We start from the raw sequence: 23162 nt of genomic DNA on the forward strand, positions 1-23162 counted from the left end.
CATCCTATCTCTCTTTCCCAGATTTGACCCCATTTCCTATTTAAAAAAATAAAATTATTTATGGCCTGCCCTGGGTCTTCGTGACTGCTGGCAGACTTTCTCTAGTTGCAGTGGGTGGGGCTACCCTTTATTGTGGTGCCTGAGCCCTCATTGAGGTGGCTTCTCTCGTCATGGAGCAGGCCCACATCCCTGGATCACAGGGTCAGTAACTGTGGTGCCTGGGCTTAGTTGCCTCATGGCATGTGCAGTCTTTCCAGACTGGGGATGAAACCCATGTCTCCTGTGTTAGCAGGTGGATTCTTAACCCCTGGACCACCAGGGAAGCCCCCCATTTCCTATTTATCCAATTTATTTTACAGGTGATTTTAAAAGATTCCCATTCACTAGTTCATTCTTTTTTCTTTCCACCTGCATTCTGACCTACTTCACTCAGCTCAACTCAATACAGAAAACCTCTTTTGGGTCTTCCCAATAGAGATTTCCCTGGTGACTCAGATGGTAAAGTGTCTGTCTACAATGTGGGAGACCCAGGTTCGATCCCTGGGTTGGGAAGATCCCCTGGAGAAGGAAATGGCAGCCCACTCCAATACTATTGCCTGGAAAATCCCATGGACAGAGGAGCCTGGTGGGCAATAGTCCACAGGGTCACAAAGAGTCGGACACGACTGAGCAACTCCACTTTCTTTCTGTTGGGTCTATCCATTCCAGAGATAGTATGGAAATGTAAATAGCAAACCATTATCTTGGAAACAAATAGCTTTCTTGTTTTACATGTGTTGTAACGAAGATGATGACAATAAAAAGACATTGGAGGGGACTTCTCTGGTGGCTCAGATGGGAAAGAATCTGCCTGCCATTCAGGAGACCAGGGTTCCATCCCCCAGTCAGGAAGATCTCCTGAAGAAAGAAATGGCAACCCACTCCAGTATTCTTGCCTAGAGAATCCCATGGACAGAGGAGCCTAAGGGCTACAGTCCATGGGGTCATAAAGATTCAGATGTGACTGAGTGACTAATATACTTGCCCTGGTGGACCACTGTTTAAGACTTTGCCTTTCCAGTGCAGGGGCTGTGGGTTTCAAACCTGGTTAGGGGGCTAAGATCCCACATGTCTTGCAACCATAAAACTAAACATAAAATAGAAGCAATATTGTAACAAATTGAATAAAGAGTTTAAAAATGGTCCACCTCCAAAAAAAAAAAAACAAAAAACAAAACTTAAAAAATAGACAATGGACACAGTGCTTTATACATAAAATTGCTTACTGTTTGGTGGTACTTACTGGGCTGGCCAAAATGCTCCTTTGGTAACATCTTATGACCATTTTGGCCAACCCAATATTATCAGCTTCACATTAATCTTTTTATTTTTATTTTATATGAAAATCTTGTCTTGCTGGCCCGTTCAAGACAATCCACCTGAATCAGTGTCCCCACACCCCTCTGAAGCTCCCCGTCTGCTTATAGAGAGATTACAATTCTAAGGCATAGATGATGAAACAGATTTTATCACATGAGGTATAAAAAAGAGATCATGATGGCTAATGTCTATGCAAGAAGGAGACAAAAAATTGAGGAGAAACAAATAGCCAGTATGTATCAAACTCTATGAAGTGTGGGTATACTCACAAACTTAAATCCTTACAACAGTTCTAAGGAGACAGACATTATTATACCAGCCCTTTGTTCATATTTCTCCACCACCCAACTGGTCATCAGGAGCCTAGAGAAGAGAATTTTCTGCAGAAGCTTCTCTGAATGGCAATCTTCAGCTCCTTATTCCTGAGACTGAAAATGATGGGACTAAGAAAGGGGGTGAAGACCGTATAGGTGGTGACCATGAGCGTGTTACTGTCCATAGAATGTGGGCCTTTGGGCTTGAGGTAGATGATGGAGGCAAAACCGTAGTGCACGACCACTATGGTGAGGTGGGAGACACAGGTGGAGAAGGTCTTGTGCCGGCCCTCAGCGGAGGGGATCCTCAAGATGGCAGCCACGATGAAGACATAGGAGAGGATGATGAGGAATAAGCACCCCAGCAGGGCCGTGACACAGACCAGGATCACACCCATGGTGACAGAGGCTGTCTCCTTTCCACAGGCCAACTTCAAGAGGGCAAACACGTGACAACCAAAATGGTGAATCTCATTAGACCCACAAAAGGTCAGGTGAAAAACTATCAATGTCAGTATCAGTCCCATGACTGAGCCACCAGCCCAGCAGCAGGACACAAGGCAGGCACAGTCACGGGGGCTCATGAGCACGTTGTAGCGCAGGGGGTGGCAGATGGCCACATAGCGGTCATAGCCCATGATCATGAGCAGGAAGGAGTGGGTGAAGCCAAACGTAAAGGAGAAGAACATCTGGCTGGCACAGGCCACAAAGGTGATGGAGCGGTGGGAGGAGAGCATGTCCACCAGCATGCGAGGGGTGGCCGCAACAGTGAACAGGATCTCGGAGATGGAGAGGGCACACAGGAAGAGGTACATGGGGGTGTGGAGGCTGTGCTCCCTCCAGATGGTGCCCATGATGAGCAGGTTCCCCAGCAGTGTGAACAGGTACATCAGCAGGTACAGCAGGAAGAAGGAGGGCAGGAGCTGCTGAGGGAAGTTGGAGAAGCCGATGAGGATGAATTCAGACACTGTGCTGTAGTTCTGACCAGACAAGGATGCTGTACCTGGGGAGATCAGACATAGAATCAACAATGGTTAAAGCATAGGCTCTGATGTAGATTAAATGGAAATTTAAGAGCTGTATACTTTTTAAAATGTACTTAATTTATTTGGGTCTCATCATCTTCACCAGTAAAATGGGTGAAACCATAATATTCCTTACTATTCAGTCTTGGGTTGAAGATAAACTGAAATTAAATGCTAACGTGTATCAAGTGCTTAAGACATCGTTTGGCCACTGGGTTCACATTATAATTTTTTCTTTCAAAAGTATATCATAAAATGAATTCAGAAATATTTCTAATTGAATAGTTTAAGCATCAAATGTCAAAATTTTAGGCTAAAATGATAATGGAGTTAAATATACAAATTTAGATATTTTATTAAGAAATTTTATCCAGGAAAAAATTGTGCTTAAATGAAGCCAAATTAGGTTATAGGAAAGGATTAATAAGATAGACAGAAAGAGAAGATACCAACAACAAAACATGAAATTAAAATTGGGAAGTAAATATAAATGTAATGAGTATTGGAAATTAATAAAAATAGTAAAACAGTATGTCAACAAATATGAAAATCTAGATGAAATGAATGAACTCTTAGAAGAATGTAAAATTCCAAAACTGTCACAAGAAAAATTAGGGGTCCCAGATCCATAAATACTTTTTAAAAGTTTTAGTTAGTTAAAAAGCTTTCCTCCCTAAAATCATTTCCACAGTTGGGTTTGCAAGTAAGCTCTATAAACTTTTAAGGAACAGTGGGTGAGTATCATATGCATGTTCTTCAACAAACAGAAAAGTACACGAAATTGCCCAGCTCATTGCATCAGGTTAATGCAATCTTGATTCTAAAACCAGGGAAGAGTATTTGTAAGAGAAGATAATTATGAGCTCATGTTATCTGCTCATGCATATTTAAAAATTCATAGTAGGATATAACCCAGTAAAATCTCATGGTACTAAAAGTAATATATTATGATCATGTAGCCTTAATTATTCCTATTAATGACAAGGATGGTTCAACATCAGAAAATCTATCATGTGATTCACTACATGAATAAGCTATAAAAGAAAAATCATTTATTTATTACTATTCCAAATAAGGCAGGAATATTGCTCTAATATTCAACTTTTATTCACGATGTTTTAAAAAACTCTTTTGACCATGTGTGAGGGTGACTTTCATAGCTAGATTAAGAATGTATACTATAAAGTCCAAAAAAGAGAGGATGTGTGTATACAGGGATCTTCTTGATGGCTTAGATCGTACAGAATCCACCTGCAATGCAAGAGACCCAGTTTCAATACCTGGGTCAAGAAGATCCCTTGGAGAAGAGAATGGCCAACCACTCCAGTATTCTTGCTTGGAGAATTCCATGGACAGAGGAGCCTGGTGGGCTATGGTCCATGGGGTCACAAAGAGTTGGACATGACCAAGCAACTAACACTTTCACTTTTTCATATGTATACTTATACCTGATTCACTTTGCTCTACAGCAGAAGCTGTAATAACATAGTAAAGCAACTGAATTCCAATAAAAAGAAATTTAAGAAAAGAAAATACACCATAAAACCAGCAAGTAGTATACTCATGGGGGAACTAGATGCACTATCTTAGGATCAAGAACAAGCCAAGCATACTTACTGTCTCTGCTGTTCTTTAACATGGAACTGAAAGTCATGAGTGGTGCTACAGGGGCAAAAAGAAGATACATAAGGATTGGAAGGGAAAACATGAGCATCTATCTAGAAAAGATAAAAGAATAAAGATGTAACATGTTAGAACAATAAGAGATCACAAGGCTACATAAAGAAAGATCAACTTCCAAAGATTCCTGATCTTTCTCATAATATTACATCTAACAATCATTCAAAGCATACAATTTAAGTTAAAATTAAGATGAAACTCCCACTAGCAACACAAGCTATACAGAAACCACTCTCAAGCATTTTGGTCTCAGGATATCTTTACACTAAAAAATTACTGAGGCCCCTAAAGGGTTTTTGTTTGAGTGGATTATAACTATCAATTTTTACTAGATTAGAAATTAAAACCAAGAATTAAAAAATATTTAATTATTAACACAGTCAAAAGAACACTAATAAACCTAGCACATGCTAATTTAAGTAACATTTTTTAGTCAAGTAACATTTTCAAAAAAACTTAAGAGTGAGAAGAGTGGCTTTGTTGCCAATTTTTTCCAATACACCTAATATCTGCCTTGTAGAAGACAGTTTGATGGCAGTGTCTGCTTCTTCATTCAGTCTAAAACATGTTGATTTAGTTGAAGTAGATGATGAAAACCATTCTCATTGTTGAGGATCTCACGGACCCACAGAAAAGCTGTCAGGGCCCCCCAGAAGTCTTCACATCACACTTGAAATACCTCTGTTACAAAAGAGCTGGAGTTAACCAGAAATGTAAGTACTCCAAAGACTTGGGTCTGAGAACCACTGACCCACAAACCGCAAAGGGCACCTACATTGGGTGAGAGCTAAAGACTCAGATGGACAAACTGAGAAGACCTCAGGCAGACTCTGAAGATGGAGCTCTTCCCTAACGACCTTCTCCCCAGGACTGACCTCCATCCCCAGGCCGGGCAATGCTTCCCACAATCATAGATAGGGTTCTTCCTTCCTACCATTCCCTCCAGGTCCCCCTCAGCCTGGCCTGCCTTTTACATGAAGGGAAGGGCAGGAGGGAGGGGCAGAAGAATCTCTGCTGCTTGGTGCTATCAGTGGTACCCACAGGCTGGGGTGGGATCAGACCTCCTAGAACAGAAACTGTCTGCTTATTTCTGCTGTAGCCTTTCCTGCTGGCTGCTCCCTAGGGTCTCTTCAGGATGCCAGCCTAGAAGATCTGTCCTCAGGGTCTGGAGAGGCTGGGAGGGGCCACAAGGGATCTTCAGGGACTGCTGCCTCTAAATTTCCTCCAAATATCCACACACAAAAAGACTCTCTGCTTTCTATACTCAGAGAAACCTCAGCCCATTTTCAGGGCTGAGAAGCTCCCAGTCATTGAGGAGACTAGGTTGGACACAGACACCGTCATCACCTTGGGACCAAGGAAGGGTCAGAGGGCAGGCGGGAGCTGGAGAAATCCCAAGTGGGAATCAGTGACTCTGCCCTGGGGTGGGGGCATTTGGAGGGCTTCCCAGACAAGGGTGATTTGGAGTTGAATCTTGGATACTGGTTTCTCTTGGGCATTTTAAGTGTTCAGCATCTCTGGTCAAATTGGATCATCTTACTTCTCTTCTCAATCAAATTCCACCCTATCCCCGTGGTCCTGGTGACCTAGTCACATAGTCTGACATTCACATATGCCTCCTTGTTATGTTATAAAAGACAAACATTTGGAGTTTTGGTGTTGTCCTTGGCCTCTGACCCTGTGATAACAGTGTCTTTTGTATGCTAATGAGATGACTGGTGACAGAGAAATGTGAATTCCTGGATTCTCAATCATATGTTAGACGATGATGAAATCAGCATGGGAGTCAAACAGATACAAAGGTCCAAAGGACTTTATTTATTCACATGTTATGTGAACTCCACCAACATTTCCTTTCTGCATAATGAAGACACCTGTAGGTAGCCTCTGTTCTCTCTTTGTGCCATCTTGAGATAGCCCTCTGCCCTTTAAACACACTCCCCCGAAAGATACAATTTTAACACAGTAATGAGAAATGTATGTGTTACTGAAATTTAACTGTGGGAAAAGGATTTCTGTAAGACCTGAGATAACAACACACTTTTAACATGTGTATGTGCTCAACTAAGCATTGATGCTTCTTCCCTTTCTCCTTCCCTCAACCACCCTCCTTTCTCCTCTAAATCACTCTTTCTTTCTTACTTTCTCTCCCTCCTTCATTTTCCATTCTAATTCTTCTCTCTCATAGCCCTGTAATTAGTAAACAATTTCCATGGAGACAAATAATTTATTCTTTCTTTTTTTTTTTTTTTTTTTACATTTGTCATAACTAAAAAGATAGTCAAAAACACTGGACATGGTCCTTGATATAGAGAAAATTTTCAATGTTTGTTAATTTTTATAATTATTTTCTGTTACTGTTTTTTATTTTATATTGGTGGGTAAAGAGAAAACTAAAGTCTTTTCTTGCTTGTCCATTCAGAATGGACCATGGGCATCAGGGCCAACACTCATTCATGGGATGCTCCCTACTTGACCATAGATATATGTTCAAAGCCATAGATGATGGGGTGGAGTTTATCACACTGTGTCATGAAAGAGTGGTGCCAAAGGATTGCAAATGGGAGAGAAATAAGTAGCTAGTATGGAGTGGAGATTCTTCACCACCCAACTGGTCATCAGGAGCTTAGGGAAGAGAATTTTCTGCAGAAGCTTCTCTGTATGGCGTTCTTCAGCTCCTTATTCCTGAGACTGAAAATGATGGGACTAAGAAAGGGCGTGAAGACCGTGTAGGTGGTGGCCATGAGCGTGTTACTGTCCATAGAATGGGGGCCTTTGGGCTTGAGGTAGATGAGGGAGGCAAAACCGTAGTGCACGACCACTATGGTGAGGTGGGAGACACAGGTGGAGAAGGTCTTGTGCCGGCCCTCAGCGGAGGGGATCCTCAAGATGGCAGCCACGATGAAGACATAGGAGAGGATGATGAGGAATAAGCACCCCAGCAGGGCCGTGACACAGACCAGGATCACACTCAGGGTGAGAGAGGCTGTCTCCTTCCCACAGGCCAACTTCAAGAGGGCAAACACGTGACAGCCAAAATGGTGAATCTCATTAGACCCACAAAAGGTCAGGTGAAAAACTATCAATGTCAGTATCAGTCCCATGACTGAGCCACCAGCCCAGCAGCAGGACACAAGGCAGGCACAGTCACGGGGGCTCATGAGCACGTTGTAGCGCAGGGGGTGGCAGATGGCCACGTAGCGGTCATAGCCCATGATCATGAGCAGGAAGGAGTGGGTGAAGCCAAATGTAAAGGAGAAGAACATCTGGCTGGCACAGGCCACAAAGGTGATGGAGCGGTGGGAGGAGAGCATGTCCACCAGCATGCGAGGGGTGACCGCAACAGTGAACAGGATCTCGGAGATGGAGAGGGCACACAGGAAGAGGTACATGGGGGTGTGGAGGCTGTGCTCCCTCCAGATGGTGCCCATGATGAGCAGGTTCCCCAGCAGTGTGAACAGGTACATCAGCAGGTACAGCAGGAAGAAGGAGGGCAGGAGCTGCTGAGGGAAGTTGGAGAAGCCGATGAGGATGAATTCAGACACTGTGCTGTAGTTCTGACCAGACAAGGATGCTGTACCTGGGGAGATCAGACATAGAATCAACAGTGGTTAAAGCATAGGCTCTGATGTAGATCAAATGGAAATTTAAGAGCTGTATACTTTTTAAAATGTACTTAATTTATTTGGGTCTCATCATCTTCACCAGTAAAATGGGTGAAACCATAATATTCCTTACTATTCAGTCTTGGGTTGAAGATAAACTGAAATTAAATGCTAACGTGTATCAAGTGCTTAAGACATCGTTTGGCCACTGGGTTCACATTATAATTTTTTCTTTCAAAAGTATATCATAAAATGAATTCAGAAATATTTCTAATTGAATAGTTTAAGCATCAAATGTCAAAATTTTAGGCTAAAATGATAATGGAGTTAAATATACAAATTTAGATATTTTATTAAGAAATTTTATCCAGGAAAAAATTGTGCTTAAATGAAGCCAAATTAGGTTATAGGAAAGGATTAATAAGATAGACAGAAAGAGAAGATACCAACAACAAAACATGAAATTAAAATTGGGAAGTAAATATAAATGTAATGAGTATTGGAAATTAATAAAAATAGTAAAACAGTATGTCAACAAATATGAAAATCTAGATGAAATGAATGAACTCTTAGAAGAATGTAAAATTCCAAAACTGTCACAAGAAAAATTAGGGGTCCCAGATACATAAATACTTTTTAAAAGTTTTAAAAGTTTTAGTTAGTTAAAAAGCTTTACTCCCTAAAATCATTTCCACAGTTGGGTTTGCAAGTAAGCTCTATAAACTTTTAAGGAACAGTGGGTGAGTATCATATGCATGTTCTTCAACAAACAGAAAAGTACACGAAATTGCCCAGCTCATTGCATCAGGTTAATGCAATCTTGATTCTAAAACCAGGGAAGAATATTTGTAAGAGAAGATAATTATGAGCTCATGTTATCTGCTCATGCATATTTAAAAATTCATAGTAGGATATAACCCAGTAAAATCTCATGGTACTAAAAGTAATATATTATGATCATGTAGCCTTAATTTATCCTATTAATGACAAGGATGGTTCAACATCAGAAAATCTATCATGTGATTCACTACATGAATAAGCTATAAAAGAAAAATCATTTATTTATTACTATTCCAAATAAGGCAGGAATATTGCTCTAATATTCAACTTTTATTCACGATGTTTTAAAAAACTCTTTTGACCATGTGCGAGGGTGACTTTCATAACTAGATTAAGAATATATACTATAAAGTCCAAAAAAGAGAGGATGTGTGTATACAGGGATCTTCTTGAAGGCTTAGATCGTACAGAATCCACCTGCAATGCAAGAGACCCAGTTTCAATACCTGGGTCAAGAAGATCCCTTGGAGAAGAGAATGGCCAACCACTCCAGTATTCTTGCTTGGAGAATTCCATGGACAGAGGAGCCTGGTGGGCTATGGTCCATGGGGTCACAAAGAGTTGGACATGACCAAGCAACTAACACTTTCACTTTTTCATATGTATACTTATACCTGATTCACTTTGCTCTACAGCAGAAGCTGTAATAACATAGTAAAGCAACTGAATTCCAATAAAAAGAAATTTAAGAAAAGAAAATACACCATAAAACCAGCAAGTAGTATACTCATGGGGGAACTAGATGCACTATCTTAGGATCAAGAACAAGCCAAGCATACTTACTGTCTCTGCTGTTCTTTAACATGGAACTGAAAGTCATGAGTGGTGCTACAGGGGCAAAAAGAAGATACATAAGGATTGGAAGGGAAGACATGAGCATCTATCTAGAAAAGATAAAAGAATAAAGATGTAACATGTTAGAACAATAAGAGATCACAAGGCTACATAAAGAAAGATCAACTTCCAAAGATTCCTGATCTTTCTCATAATATTACATCTAACAATCATTCAAAGCATACAATTTAAGTTAAAATTAAGATGAAACTCCCACTAGCAACACAAGCTATACAGAAACCACTCTCAAGCATTTTGGTCTCAGGATATCTTTACACTAAAAAATTACTGAGGCCCCTAAAGGGTTTTTGTTTGAGTGGATTATAACTATCAATTTTTACTAGATTAGAAATTAAAACCAAGAATTAAAAAATATTTAATTATTAACACAGTCAAAAGAACACTAATAAACCTAGCACATGCTAATTTAAGTAACATTTTTTAGTCAAGTAACATTTTCAAAAAAACTTAAGAGTGAGAAGAGTGGCTTTGTTGCCAATTTTTTCCAATACACCTAATATCTGCCTTGTAGAAGACAGTTTGATGGCAGTGTCTGCTTCTTCATTCAGTCTAAAACATGTTGATTTAGTTGAAGTAGATGATGAAAAACATTCTCATTGTTAAGGATCTCACGGACCCACAGAAAAGCTGTCAGGGGCCCCCAGAAGTCTTCACATCACACTTGAAATACCTCTGTTACAAAAGAGCTGGAGTTAACCAGAAATGTAAGCACTCCAAAGACTTGGGTCTGAGAACCACTGACCCACAAACTGCAAAGGGCACCTACATTGGGTGAGAGCTAAAGACTCAGATGGACAAACTGAGAAGACCTCAGGCAGACTCTGAAGATGGAGCTCTTCCCTAACGACCTTCTCCCCAGGACTGACCTCCATCCCCAGGCCGGGCAATGCTTCCCACAATCATAGATAGGTTTCTTCCTTCCTACCATTCCCTCCAGGTCCCCCTCAGCCTGGCCTGCCTTTTACATGAAGGGAAGGGCAGGAGGGAGGGGCAGAAGAATCTCTGCTGCTTGGTGCTATCAGTGGTACCCACAGGCTGGGGTGGGATCAGACCTCCTAGAACAGAAACTGTCTGCTTATTTCTGCTGTAGCCTTTCCTGCTGGCTGCTCCCTAGGGTCTCTTCAGGATGCCAGCCTAGAAGATCTGTCCTCAGGGTCTGGAGAGGCTGGGAGGGGCCACAAGGGATCTTCAGGGACTGCTGCCTCTAAATTTCCTCCAAATATCCACACACAAAAAGACTCTCTGCTTTCCATACTCAGAGAAACCTCAGCCCATTTTCAGGGCTGAGAAGCTCCCAGTCATTGAGGAGACTAGGTTGGACACAGACACCGTCATCACCTTGGGACCAAGGAAGGGTCAGAGGGCAGGCGGGAGCTGGAGAAATCCCAAGTGGGAATCAGTGACTCTGCCCTGGGGTGGGGGCATTTGGAGGGCTACCCAGACAAGGGTGATTTGGAGTTGAATCTTGGATACTGTTTTCTCTTGGGCATTTTAAGTGTTCAGCATCTCTGGTCAAATTGGATCATCTTACTTCTCTTCTCAATCAAATTCCACCCTATCCCCGTGGTCCTGGTGACCTAGTCACATAGTCTGACATTCACATATGCCTCCTTGTTATGTTATAAAAGACAAACATTTGGAGTTTTGGTGTTGTCCTTGGCCTCTGACCCTGTGATAACAGTGTCTTTTGTATGCTAATGAGATGACTGGTGACAGAGAAATGTGAATTCCTGGATTCTCAATCATATGTTAGACGATGATGAAATCAGCATGGGAGTCAAACAGATACAAAGGTCCAAAGGACTTTATTTATTCACATGTTATGTGAACTCCACCAACATTTCCTTTCTGCATAATGAAGACACCTGTAGGTAGCCTCTGTTCTCTCTTTGTGCCATCTTGAGATAGCCCTCTGCCCTTTAAACACACTCCCCCGAAAGATACAATTTTAACACAGTAATGAGAAATGTATGTGTTACTGAAATTTAACTGTGGGAAAAGGATTTCTGTAAGACCTGAGATAACAACACACTTTTAACATGTGTATGTGCTCAACTAAGCATTGATGCTTCTTCCCTTTCTCCTTCCCTCAACCACCCTCCTTTCTCCTCTAAATCACTCTTTCTTTCTTACTTTCTCTCCCTCCTTCATTTTCCATTCTAATTCTTCTCTCTCATAGCCCTGTAATTAGTAAACAATTTCCATGGAGACAAATAATTTATTCTTTCTTTTTTTTTTTTTTTTTTTTACATTTGTCATAACTAAAAAGATAGTCATAAAACACTGGACATGGTGCTTGATATAGAGAAAATTTTCAATGTTTGTTAATTTTTATAATTATTTTCTGTTACTGTTTTTTATTTTATATTGGTGGGTAAAGAGAAAACTAAAGTCTTTTCTTGCTTGTCCATTCAGAAAGAACCATGGGCATCAGGGCCAACACTCATTCATGGGATGCTCCCTACTTGACCATAGATATATGTTCAAAGCCATAGATGATGGGGTGGAGTTTATCACACTGTGTCATGAAAGAGTGGTGCCAAAGGATTGCAAATGGGAGAGAAATAAGTAGCTAGTATGGAGTGGAGATTCTTCACCACCCAACTGGTCATCAGGAGCTTAGGGAAGAGAATTTTCTGCAGAAGCTTCTCTGTATGGCGTTCTTCAGCTCCTTATTCCTGAGACTGAAAATGATGGGACTAAGAAAGGGCGTGAAGACCGTGTAGGTGGTGGCCATGAGCGTGTTACTGTCCATAGAATGTGGGCCTTTGGGCTTGAGGTAGATGATGGAGGCAAAACCGTAGTGCACGACCACAATGGTGAGGTGGGAGACACAGGTGGAGAAGGTCTTGTGCCGGCCCTCAGCGGAGGGGATCCTCAAGATGGCAGCCACGATGAAGACATAGGAGAGGATGATGAGGAATAAGCACCCCAGCAGGGCCGTGACACAGACCAGGATCACACCCATGGTGACAGAGGCTGTCTCCTTCCCACAGGCCAACTTCAAGAGGGCAAGGACATGACAGGCAAAATGGTAAATCTTATTAGACCTACAGAAGGTGAGATGAAAAACTATCAGTGTCACCATCATCCCCATGACTGAGCCACCAGCCCAGCAGCAGGACACAAGGTGGGCACAGTCACGGGGGCTCATGAGCACGTTGTAGCGCAGGGGGTGGCAGATGGCCACATAGCGGTCATAGCCCATGATCATGAGCAGGAAGGAGTGGGTGAAGCCAAACGTAAAGGAGAAGAACATCTGGCTGGCACAGGCCACAAAGGTGATGGAGCGGTGGGAGGAGAGCATGTCCACCAGCATGCGAGGGGTGACCGCAACAGTGAACAGGATCTCGGAGATGGAGAGGGCACACAGGAAGAGGTACATGGGGGTGTGGAGGCTGTGCTCCCTCCAGATGGTGCCCATGATGAGCAGGTTCCCCAGCAGTGTGAACAGGTACATCAGCAGGTACAGCAGGAAGAAGGAGGGCAGGAGCTGCTGAGGGAAGTTGGAGAAGCCAATGAGGATGAATTCAGACACTGTGCTGTAGTTCTGACCAGACAAGGATGCTGCATCTGGGGAGATCAGAAACAGAATGAAGGCCTAGTGGTCAAAACAGAGGCTCTAACATAGGTTAAATGCTAATTGAAGACTTCTGTACTACATAACTACCTTCTTAACTTTTCTGGGCCTCAAAATTTTCATCAGTAAGATGGAGTAAATCATAATAGTTGTTATCATTCCATAATGTGATAAAAATAAAATGAGATCAGTATATTAAATGCTGAAGACCTAGTTTAGCTCCTAGGTTTTCAACAATGACTACAAAATGAAAAGTTTCCATTTTTTGTAGGCTTTGAAGACAAATATAGGTGATCAGCATCATATGCTCTTGAATAATGTGCCTATTGTAGGAAATACTTATTTGGTTCTCAAGGCTGTAAAATGTTTTTCCTCCAAGAATCTTTGTCTTTTAATTGAATATTTAAACCTTTGATCATTATGTAGTGTCCTTCTTTGTCTCTTTCCACAGCCTTTATTTTGAAGTCTAGTTTATTTGATACAAGTATTGTGACTCCTGCTTTCTTTTGGTCTCAGTTTGCGTGAAATATTTTTTTCCAACCCTTCACTTTCAGTCTGTATGTGTCCCTTGTTTTGAGGTGGGTCTCTTGTAGACAGCATATATAGGGGTCTTGCTTTTGTAGCCATTCAACCAGTCTTTGTCTTTTGTTTGGGGCATTCAACCCATTTACATTTAAGGTAATTATTGATAAGTATGATCCTGCTGCCATTTACTTTGCTGTTTTGGGTTCGAGTTTATACACCCCTTCTCTGTTTCCTGTCTAGAGAAGATCCTTTAGCTTTTGTTGAAGAGCTGATTTGGTGGTGCTGAATTCTCTCAGCTTTTGCTTGTCTGTAAAGCTTTTGATTTCTCTTTCATATCTGAATGAGATCCTTGCTGGGTACAGTAATCTGGGTTGTAGGTTATTCTCTTTCATTACTTTAAATATGTCCTGCCATTCCTTTCTGGCCTGAAGAGTTTCTATTGAAAGATCAGCTGTTATCCTTATGGGAATCCCCTTGTGTGTTATTTGTTGTTTCTCCCTTGCTGCTTTTAATATTTGTTCTTTGTGTTTGATCTTTGTTAATTTGACTAATATGTGTCTTGGGGTGTTTCACCTTGGGTTCATCCTGTTTGGGACTCTCTGGGTTTCTTGGACTTGGGTGGCTATTTCCTTCCCCATTTTGGGGAAGTTTTCATCTATTATCTCCTTGAATATCTTCTCATGGCCTTTCTTTTTGTCTTCTTCTTCTGGGACTCCTATGATTCGAATGTTGGGGCATTTAACATTGTCCCAGAAGTCCCTGAGGTTGTCCTCATTTCTTTTGATTCTTTTTTCTTTTTTCCTCTCTGCTTCATTTATTTCCACTATTTTATCTTCTACCTCACTTGTCCTATCTTCTGCCTCCATTATTCTACTCTTGGTTCCCTCCAGAGTGTTTTTGATCTCATTTATTTATTCATTTTTAATTGACTCTTTTTTTTATTTCTTCTAGGTCTTTATTAAACATTTCTTGCATCTTTTCAATCTCTGTCTCCAGGCTATTTATCTGTAACTCCATTTTGTTTTCAAGATTTTGGATCATTTTTGTTATCATTATTCTAAATTCTTTTTCTGGTATATTCCCTATCTCCTCCTCTTTTGTTTGGCTTGGTGGGCATTTTTCATGTTCCTTTACCTGCTGGGTATTTCTCTGCCTTTTCATCTTGTTTAGATTGCTGTGTCTGGAGTGGGCTTTCTGTGTTCTGGAGGTCTGTGGTTCCTTTTTATTGTGGTGGTTTCACCCAGTGGGTGGGGTTGGACGATTGGCTTGTCAAGGTTTCCTGGTTAAGGAAGCTTGCGTCGGTGTTCTGGTGCGTGGAACTTGATTTCTTCTCTCTGGGGTGCAATGGAGTGTCCAGTAATGAGTTTTGAGATGGGTCTATGTGTTAGGTGTGACCTTGGGCAGCCTGTATGTTGACACTCAGGGCTATGTTCCTGTGTTGCTGGAGAATTTGCATGGTATGTCTTGCTCTGGAACTTATTGGCTCTTGGGTGGTGGTTGGTTTCAGTGTAGGTATGGAGGCTTTTGGATGATCTCTTATTAATTAATGTTCCCTGATAATTTAATACATTCTTATTTATTTTAATACTATATTAATGGTACTCTTTTTCTGTGTTGCTTCATATTGATATTTACTATTCTAAATGAGCTGAACAGAAAGTTTGAAAATAAATAGATGGAAGAATATATGCCAGAAAAAATGTACCAAGTGACAGCTGAGGCAGTAATTTTGAAAACAGACAAAGTGAAATTTAGAGAAACAATAATTACAGAAGATTATGTAATTACAATTACTATAATTGTAATTATTTACAGTTGCAACTCAGAGCATCAGGTTTCCATGGAGAAATCTTCTGAGAAAGAAACCAAGCTTAGCATGTCTTGTGCCAGTGTGAAAGGGAAGTTTCAGTGAGTGATGGCTTAATATTGAATGCATGCCAGAACCAGATTGCAAATGTGCCCACTAAGCTGATTGCCAGAATGAAGGATCATTGTACAAAGAATGGAGGAGCAAGCTACATGACTCCACAAAGATGCAATCAGACAGATCCAAAGGTAGAACATGCTACAGAACAGTTGACATAACAAGCGATTGCAATATACAGTCCTAGCTTGGATACTAGTTTAGATGAGCCAGTGTAAATTAATTTTAAGGCAACAGAGGAAATTTTCATTATGTTATGAATGAATAATTAAGTATAAGTAATGTGAGATCATTATTAATTTAATTATTGAGCAGGCCAAAAAGTTTATTCAGGGTTTCCTGTAATATCTTATGGAAAAACCTGAATGAACTCTTTGGCAAACCCAATATTAATTTTAAATGTGATCTTGTGATTTTGTGCATGACAAAAAGCATTCTTAGTTTCAATGTAGACTGAAATTAAAAATCACACAGACACACACACATCCACACTCCAAGAGAAAAAGAAAATTATTTTCTTAAGTATAGAAGAACATCATAATGATTGGCATAGATATCACTAATCTATGTAACTGTGTACTTTGGAATAGGAAATAATATATAATCAGCATAATTTCAGTAAATAGATACAAACAGGAAAAGCTACATCGATATGAGATAGATATGTAATATGTAACTAGATGCAATATGTAACTAGATTTGCTCAAAGTATAGAAAGGTAAGTCATGAATTATTATTTAGAATGCAATTAATAATATTTGTAAATGGTGACTTAGACGGTAAAGAATCCGCCTGCAATGTGTGAGACTTGGGTCCTATCCCTGGGTTGAGAAGATCCCCTAGAGGAGGACATGGTAACCACTCCAGTATTCTTGCCTGGAGAATCCCCATGGACAGAGGTGCCTGGCAGGCTACAGTACATGGGATCGCCAAGACTTGGACATGACTGAGTGACTAAGCACAGAACAGCATAAATTAGTTATTGGATATATTTAGACTCTTCAACAAAGAGAGATTAAACATTTTTTGAAGAGTTCAGGGAACTTTTACAAAAACTGAACTTGTATATAAGACATAAAAACATTTTCCATGAATTTCAAGTATAAACGTGATGTAGATTAGAGTGCACTAAAAGTAGACATTGTTGAATAGTAGCTTCTTAGATCCACTGTGTTTGGGAGCTAAAGGTTGTATTAAATAATACTTTGTAACAATAGTAAAATATAAAGTAACTTTTAATACTTTATAAAATTTTATAATTAATTGAAGCACCTGTCAAATTTTAAACTAAATTTGTACTATGGAAAAATACACAACTTTCAATATATTTATGGAGAAACTTTTACAAGAAGAAAGTCATGCTTAATAAAATCAAAATCAGGTTGTTATAAAAGATTAAAACAAGGAGACTTTTGGACTCTATGGGAGAAGGTGAGGGTGGGATGATCTGAGAGAACAGCACTGAAACATGTATATTATCAAGTGTGAAACAGATCACCAGTCCAGGTTGGATGCATGAGACAAGTGCTCGGGGCTGGTGCACTAGGATGACCCAGAGGGATGGAATGAGGAAGGAGGTGGGAGGGGGGTTCAGAATGGGGAACACATGTAAATCCATGGCTGATTCATGTCAATGTATGGCAGAAACCACTACAATATTGTAAAGTAATTAGCCTCCAACTAATAAAAATAAATGGAAAAAAAAAACAAGGAGAAGATGCCAGTAAGAAAACACAAAAATTAAAATTGAAAAATAGCTAGAGGAATAATGGATATTTTTAAATTAATAAATATATAAAAATACAAGTTAGGAAATTTGAAATAATACACTAAGGAGATAAGTTTAGAATATATAGGAAATGTAGCTTAGAAAACTATAAAATTACAAGTCTGGTGCAAGAAAAAATAGAGACCTTGGTGACTCAAGTCAATTTTGAGGAAACTGAAAAATTTAATGAAATGCAGTCATTCCTCAATAACCTTGGCCCTAGTGGGTTTTCAGGTAATCTCTCTTAAATTTTTAAGGAACAGTTAAGGAGTATCTTATACTCATTTTTAAAAGCCAGAAAAATCATATAAAATATGCTCTCCCTGTTTCATTAAGTTAATGCAATCTTGGTTCTAAATCAGATTGAATGTTAATAAGAAATGAAAATTATGGGTCCATTTCACCTACCCATGCAGATTTTTTAAAACTCTTAAGAAGACATAACCTAGTCAAATCCATTCTTTTTTCAAAAATAGTGTATGATGGTAACGTGTTTTGACTTCTCCCATAAATGACAAGAGTGGTTCAACATCAGAAAACCTATCATCTGACTCATCAGGTGAATAAGCTAAAGCAAAGAAATCATATAATTATTTCTTTTTTTTTCATTTATTTTTATTAGTTGGAGGCTAATTACTTTACAATATTGTAGTGGTTTCTGCCACACATTGACATGAATCAGCCATGGATTTACATGTGTCCCCATCCTGAACCCCCCTCCCACCTCCCTCCCCATCCCATCCCTCTGGGTCATCCCAGTGCACCAGCCCCGAGCACTTGTCTCATGCATCCAACCTGGGCTGGCGTATAATTATTTCTATCAAGGCAGGAATCTATTTCCTAAAATTCCAGTCCTACATTTATGATTTTAAAAATTGGCATGTATTTAATATATGTATTAGTATATATACATATATATACATAAAACATTATTTTATGTCTACAACATAATGAAAGATATATATGTGTATGTATATATATATATATATGTATATATATATACACACACACAATCATTTATGATTTTAAAAAGCCTCTGCAACTTGTTATGGTAAGGGCTTTTCTTAGCTAGGTAAAGAATATACACTATAGGTACTGGTACAAAACAGACACACGCAATCAATGGAACAGAATGGAGAGATCATAAACAAACCCATGCACCTATATTCATTTAATCTATGACAAAATAGGCCAGAATACAAATGGAGAAAAGATGGTCTCTTCATTAAGTGTTGCTGGAAAAACTGAACTAGATGTAAAACAAGGACATTAGAACATTTTCTCACAACATATTAAAAAATAAACTGAAATGGATTAAAGACTTAAATGTAAGACTGGAAACTGTGAAACTCCTGGGGAAAAACGTTGGCAGAACACACTTTTACATAAATTAGAGCAATATTTTTGTCTCCTAAACCAAAAGGAAAAGCAAAGATAAGTGCATGGAATCTAATTAACTTTAAAAGCTTTTTCTTTCTTGCATATAGGGTTATCGTTACCATCTTTCTAAATTCATGTCAATGTATGGCAAAAACCACTGCAATATTGTAAAGTAATTAGCCTCCAACTAATAAAAATAAATAAAAAAAGGTTATCTTTTATGAAAATAAATAAATAAATAAAAACATTTGCACAGCAAAGGAAACATGGACAAAACAAGAAAACAGCTTACAGAATGCAAGAAAATATTTGCAAATACCATGACTGAGAAAGATTAGTATACAAAACATAATCATACATCTCAATATAAAAAAACAACCTAATAAAAAATAGGCAGAAGATATGAGTCATCAGTTTTCCAAAGAAGATATACAGTTGGCTAACAGGAACAGGAAAAGATGCTCAACCTTGCTAATTATTAGAGAAATGCAAACAATAAAAAGAGCTATCATCTCACATTTGTCAGAAGGGCTATCAACAAAGTCTAGAAATAGCAAATGTTGCAGATGATGTGAAGAAAAGGGAACCCTTGTACATTGTTCATGGCAATGTAAATTGCTGCAGCCACTATGAAAAACAGTATAGAAGTTTCTAAAAAAAAAAAATAAAAACAGAATTACCATATTATTTAGCAATTCCACTCCTGGTTATACATTTGGAAGAAATGAAAATACTTATCTGAAAATAAATTGTTCATAGCAGCACAATTTACAATAGACATGATTTGGAGTATCCCAAGTGCCCAAACAGCAGATAGATGAATGGTTTAAGAAGATTAATAATATTATCAATATAAATAATATATATAATGGAATATTATTCAGCCACAAAAAGAATGGAATTCTGCCACTTGCAACAGCTGGGTGGACCCAGAAAATATTATGCTTTGTGAAATAAGAAAGAGAAATACAAATATTGCATGATATCACTTATAACTGTAATCTAAAAACTAACACACACAAATGTATATGTAAACAGAGACAGACTCACAGGTACAGAAAACAAACTAGTGAGTACCAAAGGGGTGAGGGAAAGGGTGAGGGAAAAATTAAGGGTGGAGATTAAGAGTTACCAACTTCTGTATATAAATAGATAAGCAACAAAGAAATATTGTATAGCATAGGATATTATAGCCATTGTCCTATAATAACTTTTAACATAACGTACTCTGTAAAATTACCGGGTCATTGTGCTGTACACCAGAAAATCATGTAACATTGTAAAACTCAACTGCATTTCAGTGCAAAAACACCTTCAAGCAGAATATATGCTACAAAACTAGCACATAGTTTACTAGTGGGGAACTTTAGATGCATTATTTTAGGAGCAAGAATCCAAGGTTGTCTCTGCTGTCCTTTAACATGGAACTGAAAGCCATGAGCAGTGCACTAAGGAAAGAAAAAGAGAGAAGGCATACCAGGTTGGAAGGGAAGAAACATGATTATGCACACAGCGAAGGAGAAAGAATGAAAATGAAGTTTATTAGAACTTAAGAAGCACAAAGTTTCAGAAGGCAAGATTGACAACAAAGAAACATAGTGTTTCTCATAGTATTACACCAGTGATTATCATTCAATACATATAATTTAAGTTAAGTAGGATAAGACAGGGCAAAGGCTAATAGTTTTGCCAAGAGAATGGACTGGTCATAGCAAACACCCTCTTCCAACAACACAAGAGAGGACTCTACAAATGGACATCTGGTCAATATTGAAATCAGATTGATTATATTCTTTTCAGCCAAAGATGGAGAAAAAACAAGACCAGGAGCAAAAATAAGTCAGCAAAAACAAGACTGGGAGCTAACAGTGGTTCAGATCATGAACTCCTTATTGCAAAATTCAGACTTGAAGAAAGTAGGAAAACCAGTAGACCATTTGGATCTGACCTAAATCAAGTCTGTTAGAATTATACAGTGGAAATGACAAATAGATTCAAGGATTAGATCTGACAGACAGAGGGCCTGAAGAACTATGGATGGAGTTTCATGACACGGTACAGGAGGCAGTGATCAACACCATCCCCAAGAAAAAGAAATGCAAAAAGTCAAAATTTTGTCTGTGGAGGCCTTACAAATAGCTGAGAAAAGAAGAGAAACTAAAGGCAAAGGAGAAAAGGAAAGATACATCCATTTGAATGCAGAGTTCCAAAGAATAGCAAGGAGAGATAAGAAAGCCTTCCTCACTGATCAGTGCAAAGAAATAGAGGAAAACAATAGAATGCTAAAGACTAGAGATCCCTTCAAGAAAATTAAAGAAACCAAGGGAACATTTCATGCAAAGATGGGCACAAAAAAGGACAGAAATGGTATGGACTTAACAGAAGCAGAAAATGTTAAGAAGAGGTGGCAAGAATACACAGAAGAACTATACAAAATGATCTTCATGACCCAGATAACCATGATGTGATCACTCACCTGGAGCCAGACATCCTGGAATGCAAAGTCAAGTGGGCCTTAGGGAGCAACACTACGAACAAAGCTAGTGGAGGTGATGGAATTCCAGTTAAGCTGCTTCAAATCCTGAAAGATGATGCTGTGAAAGTGCTGCACTCAACTTGTCAGTAAATTTGGAAAACTAAGCAGTGGCCACAGGACTGGAAAAGGTCAGTTTTCATCCCAATCCCAAAGTAAGGCAATACCAAAGAATGTTCAAACTACTGCACAATTCCACTCATCTCACACACTAGTAAAGTAATGCTCAAAATTCTCCAAGCCAGGCTTCAACAGTACGTGAACTGTGAACTTCCAGATGTTCTAACTGGATTTAGAAAAGGCAGAGAAACCAGAGATCAAATTGCCAACTTCCGTTGGATTATCAAAAAAGCAAGAGAATACCAGAAAAATATCTACTTCTGCTTTATTGATTACACCAAAGCCTTTGACTGTGTAGATAACAACAAACTGTGGAAAATTCTTAAAGAGATGGGAATAGCAGAACACCTTACCTGCTTTCTGAGAAATCTGTATGCAGGTCAAGAAGCAACAATTAGAACTGGACATGGAACAAAAGACTGGTTCCAAATTGGGAAAGGATTATGTCAAGCCTGTGTATTGTCATCCTGCTTATTTAACTTGTATGCAGAGTACATCATGTGAAATGCCAGACTGGATGAGGCACAAGCTTGAATCAAGATTGTTGGGAGAAATGTCAATAACCTCAGGTATGCAGATGACACCACCCTTATGGCAGAAAGCGAAGAACTAAAGAGCCTCTTGATGAAAGTGAAAGAGGAGAAAAACCCAGTGAAAAAGCTGGGTTAAAACTCAACATTCAAAAAACTAAGATCATGGCATCTGGTCCCATCACTTCATGGCAAATAGATGGGGAAACAGTGGAAACAGTGAGAGACTTTATTTTGGGGGCTCCAAAATCACTGCAGATAGTGACTGCAGCCATGAAATTAAAAGATGCTTGCTCTTTGGAAGAAAAGCTATGACAAACCTAGACAGCATATTAAAAAGTAGAGACATCACTTTGTCAACAAAAGTTCATCTAGTCAAAGCTATGGTTTATCCAGTAGTCATGCATGGATGTGAGAGTTGGACTATGAAGAAAGCTGAGCACTGAAGAATTGATGTTTTTGAACTGTGGTGTTGGAGAAGACTCTTGAAAGTCCCTTGGACTTCAAGGAGATCAAACCAGTCACTCCAGAGGAAATCAGTCCTGAATATTCATTGGAAGGACTGATGTTCAAGCTGAATCCCCAGTACTTTGGCCACCTGATGTGAAGTACTGACTCACTAGAAAAGACCCTGATGCTGGGAAAGATTGAAGGCAGGAGGAGAAGGAGATGACAGAGGATAAGATGGTTGAATGGCATCATTGACTCGATGGACATGAGTTTGAGCAAGCTCCGGGATTTCATGAGGGACAGGGAAGCCTGGCATGCTGCAGTCTGTGGGGTCGCAAAGAGTCAGAAAGACTGAATGACTGAACTGAGTATAAGACTGTCAGTAGTGACACAGACTATAAAGAAAAGCTGTAAACATCTTGTTCTCAGGGTCCTTGAAACAAAAATTATTGTGTTTGCAAAAGGTCTTTTCTTCGGGTGAGTTATAACTACTGATCTTCACCATTTTAGAAATTGAATCTGAGAATGATTTACAATGTTTACTATTAACACATTTGAAAGAACAATAATAAAACTGTTGCATTATAATATAGCAACACTTTTAGGAAAGCAGCTGCATTTTCAAAAACCAAGTAGTGAGGATAGTGGTCTGGTTTCAGATTTTCTCAGATATG

At 39.2% G+C, this 23162-nt stretch overlaps 3 protein-coding genes across 3 annotated transcripts; all 3 read right to left on the reverse strand.

Moving 5' to 3' along the window:
• Positions 1 to 1714: 1714 nt before the first annotated feature.
• On the reverse strand, positions 1715 to 5290 carry LOC133061563 (olfactory receptor 10H3-like). The gene is made up of 2 exons (XM_061149537.1): positions 5254 to 5290; positions 1715 to 2676 (listed from the first exon to the last, which is right to left on the reverse strand). The coding sequence occupies exons 1-2, from the start codon at positions 5288 to 5290 to the stop codon at positions 1715 to 1717; spliced, it is 999 nt and encodes a 332-aa protein (XP_061005520.1).
• A 1706-nt stretch (positions 5291 to 6996) lies between these two features.
• LOC133061564 (olfactory receptor 10H3-like) lies at positions 6997 to 10581 on the reverse strand. The gene is made up of 2 exons (XM_061149539.1): positions 10545 to 10581; positions 6997 to 7958 (listed from the first exon to the last, which is right to left on the reverse strand). The coding sequence occupies exons 1-2, from the start codon at positions 10579 to 10581 to the stop codon at positions 6997 to 6999; spliced, it is 999 nt and encodes a 332-aa protein (XP_061005522.1).
• Positions 10582 to 12289: 1708 nt separating this feature from the next.
• Positions 12290 to 17887, reverse strand: LOC133061565 (olfactory receptor 10H3-like). The gene is made up of 2 exons (XM_061149540.1): positions 17884 to 17887; positions 12290 to 13251 (listed from the first exon to the last, which is right to left on the reverse strand). Exons 1-2 carry the CDS (start codon positions 17885 to 17887, stop codon positions 12290 to 12292), a joined length of 966 nt encoding a protein of 321 aa, XP_061005523.1.
• Between the last annotated feature and the right edge of the window lie 5275 nt (positions 17888 to 23162).

Source organism: Dama dama, chromosome 9 (genome assembly GCF_033118175.1).
Source record: "Dama dama isolate Ldn47 chromosome 9, ASM3311817v1, whole genome shotgun sequence".
Taxonomy (NCBI): domain Eukaryota; kingdom Metazoa; phylum Chordata; class Mammalia; order Artiodactyla; family Cervidae; genus Dama; species Dama dama.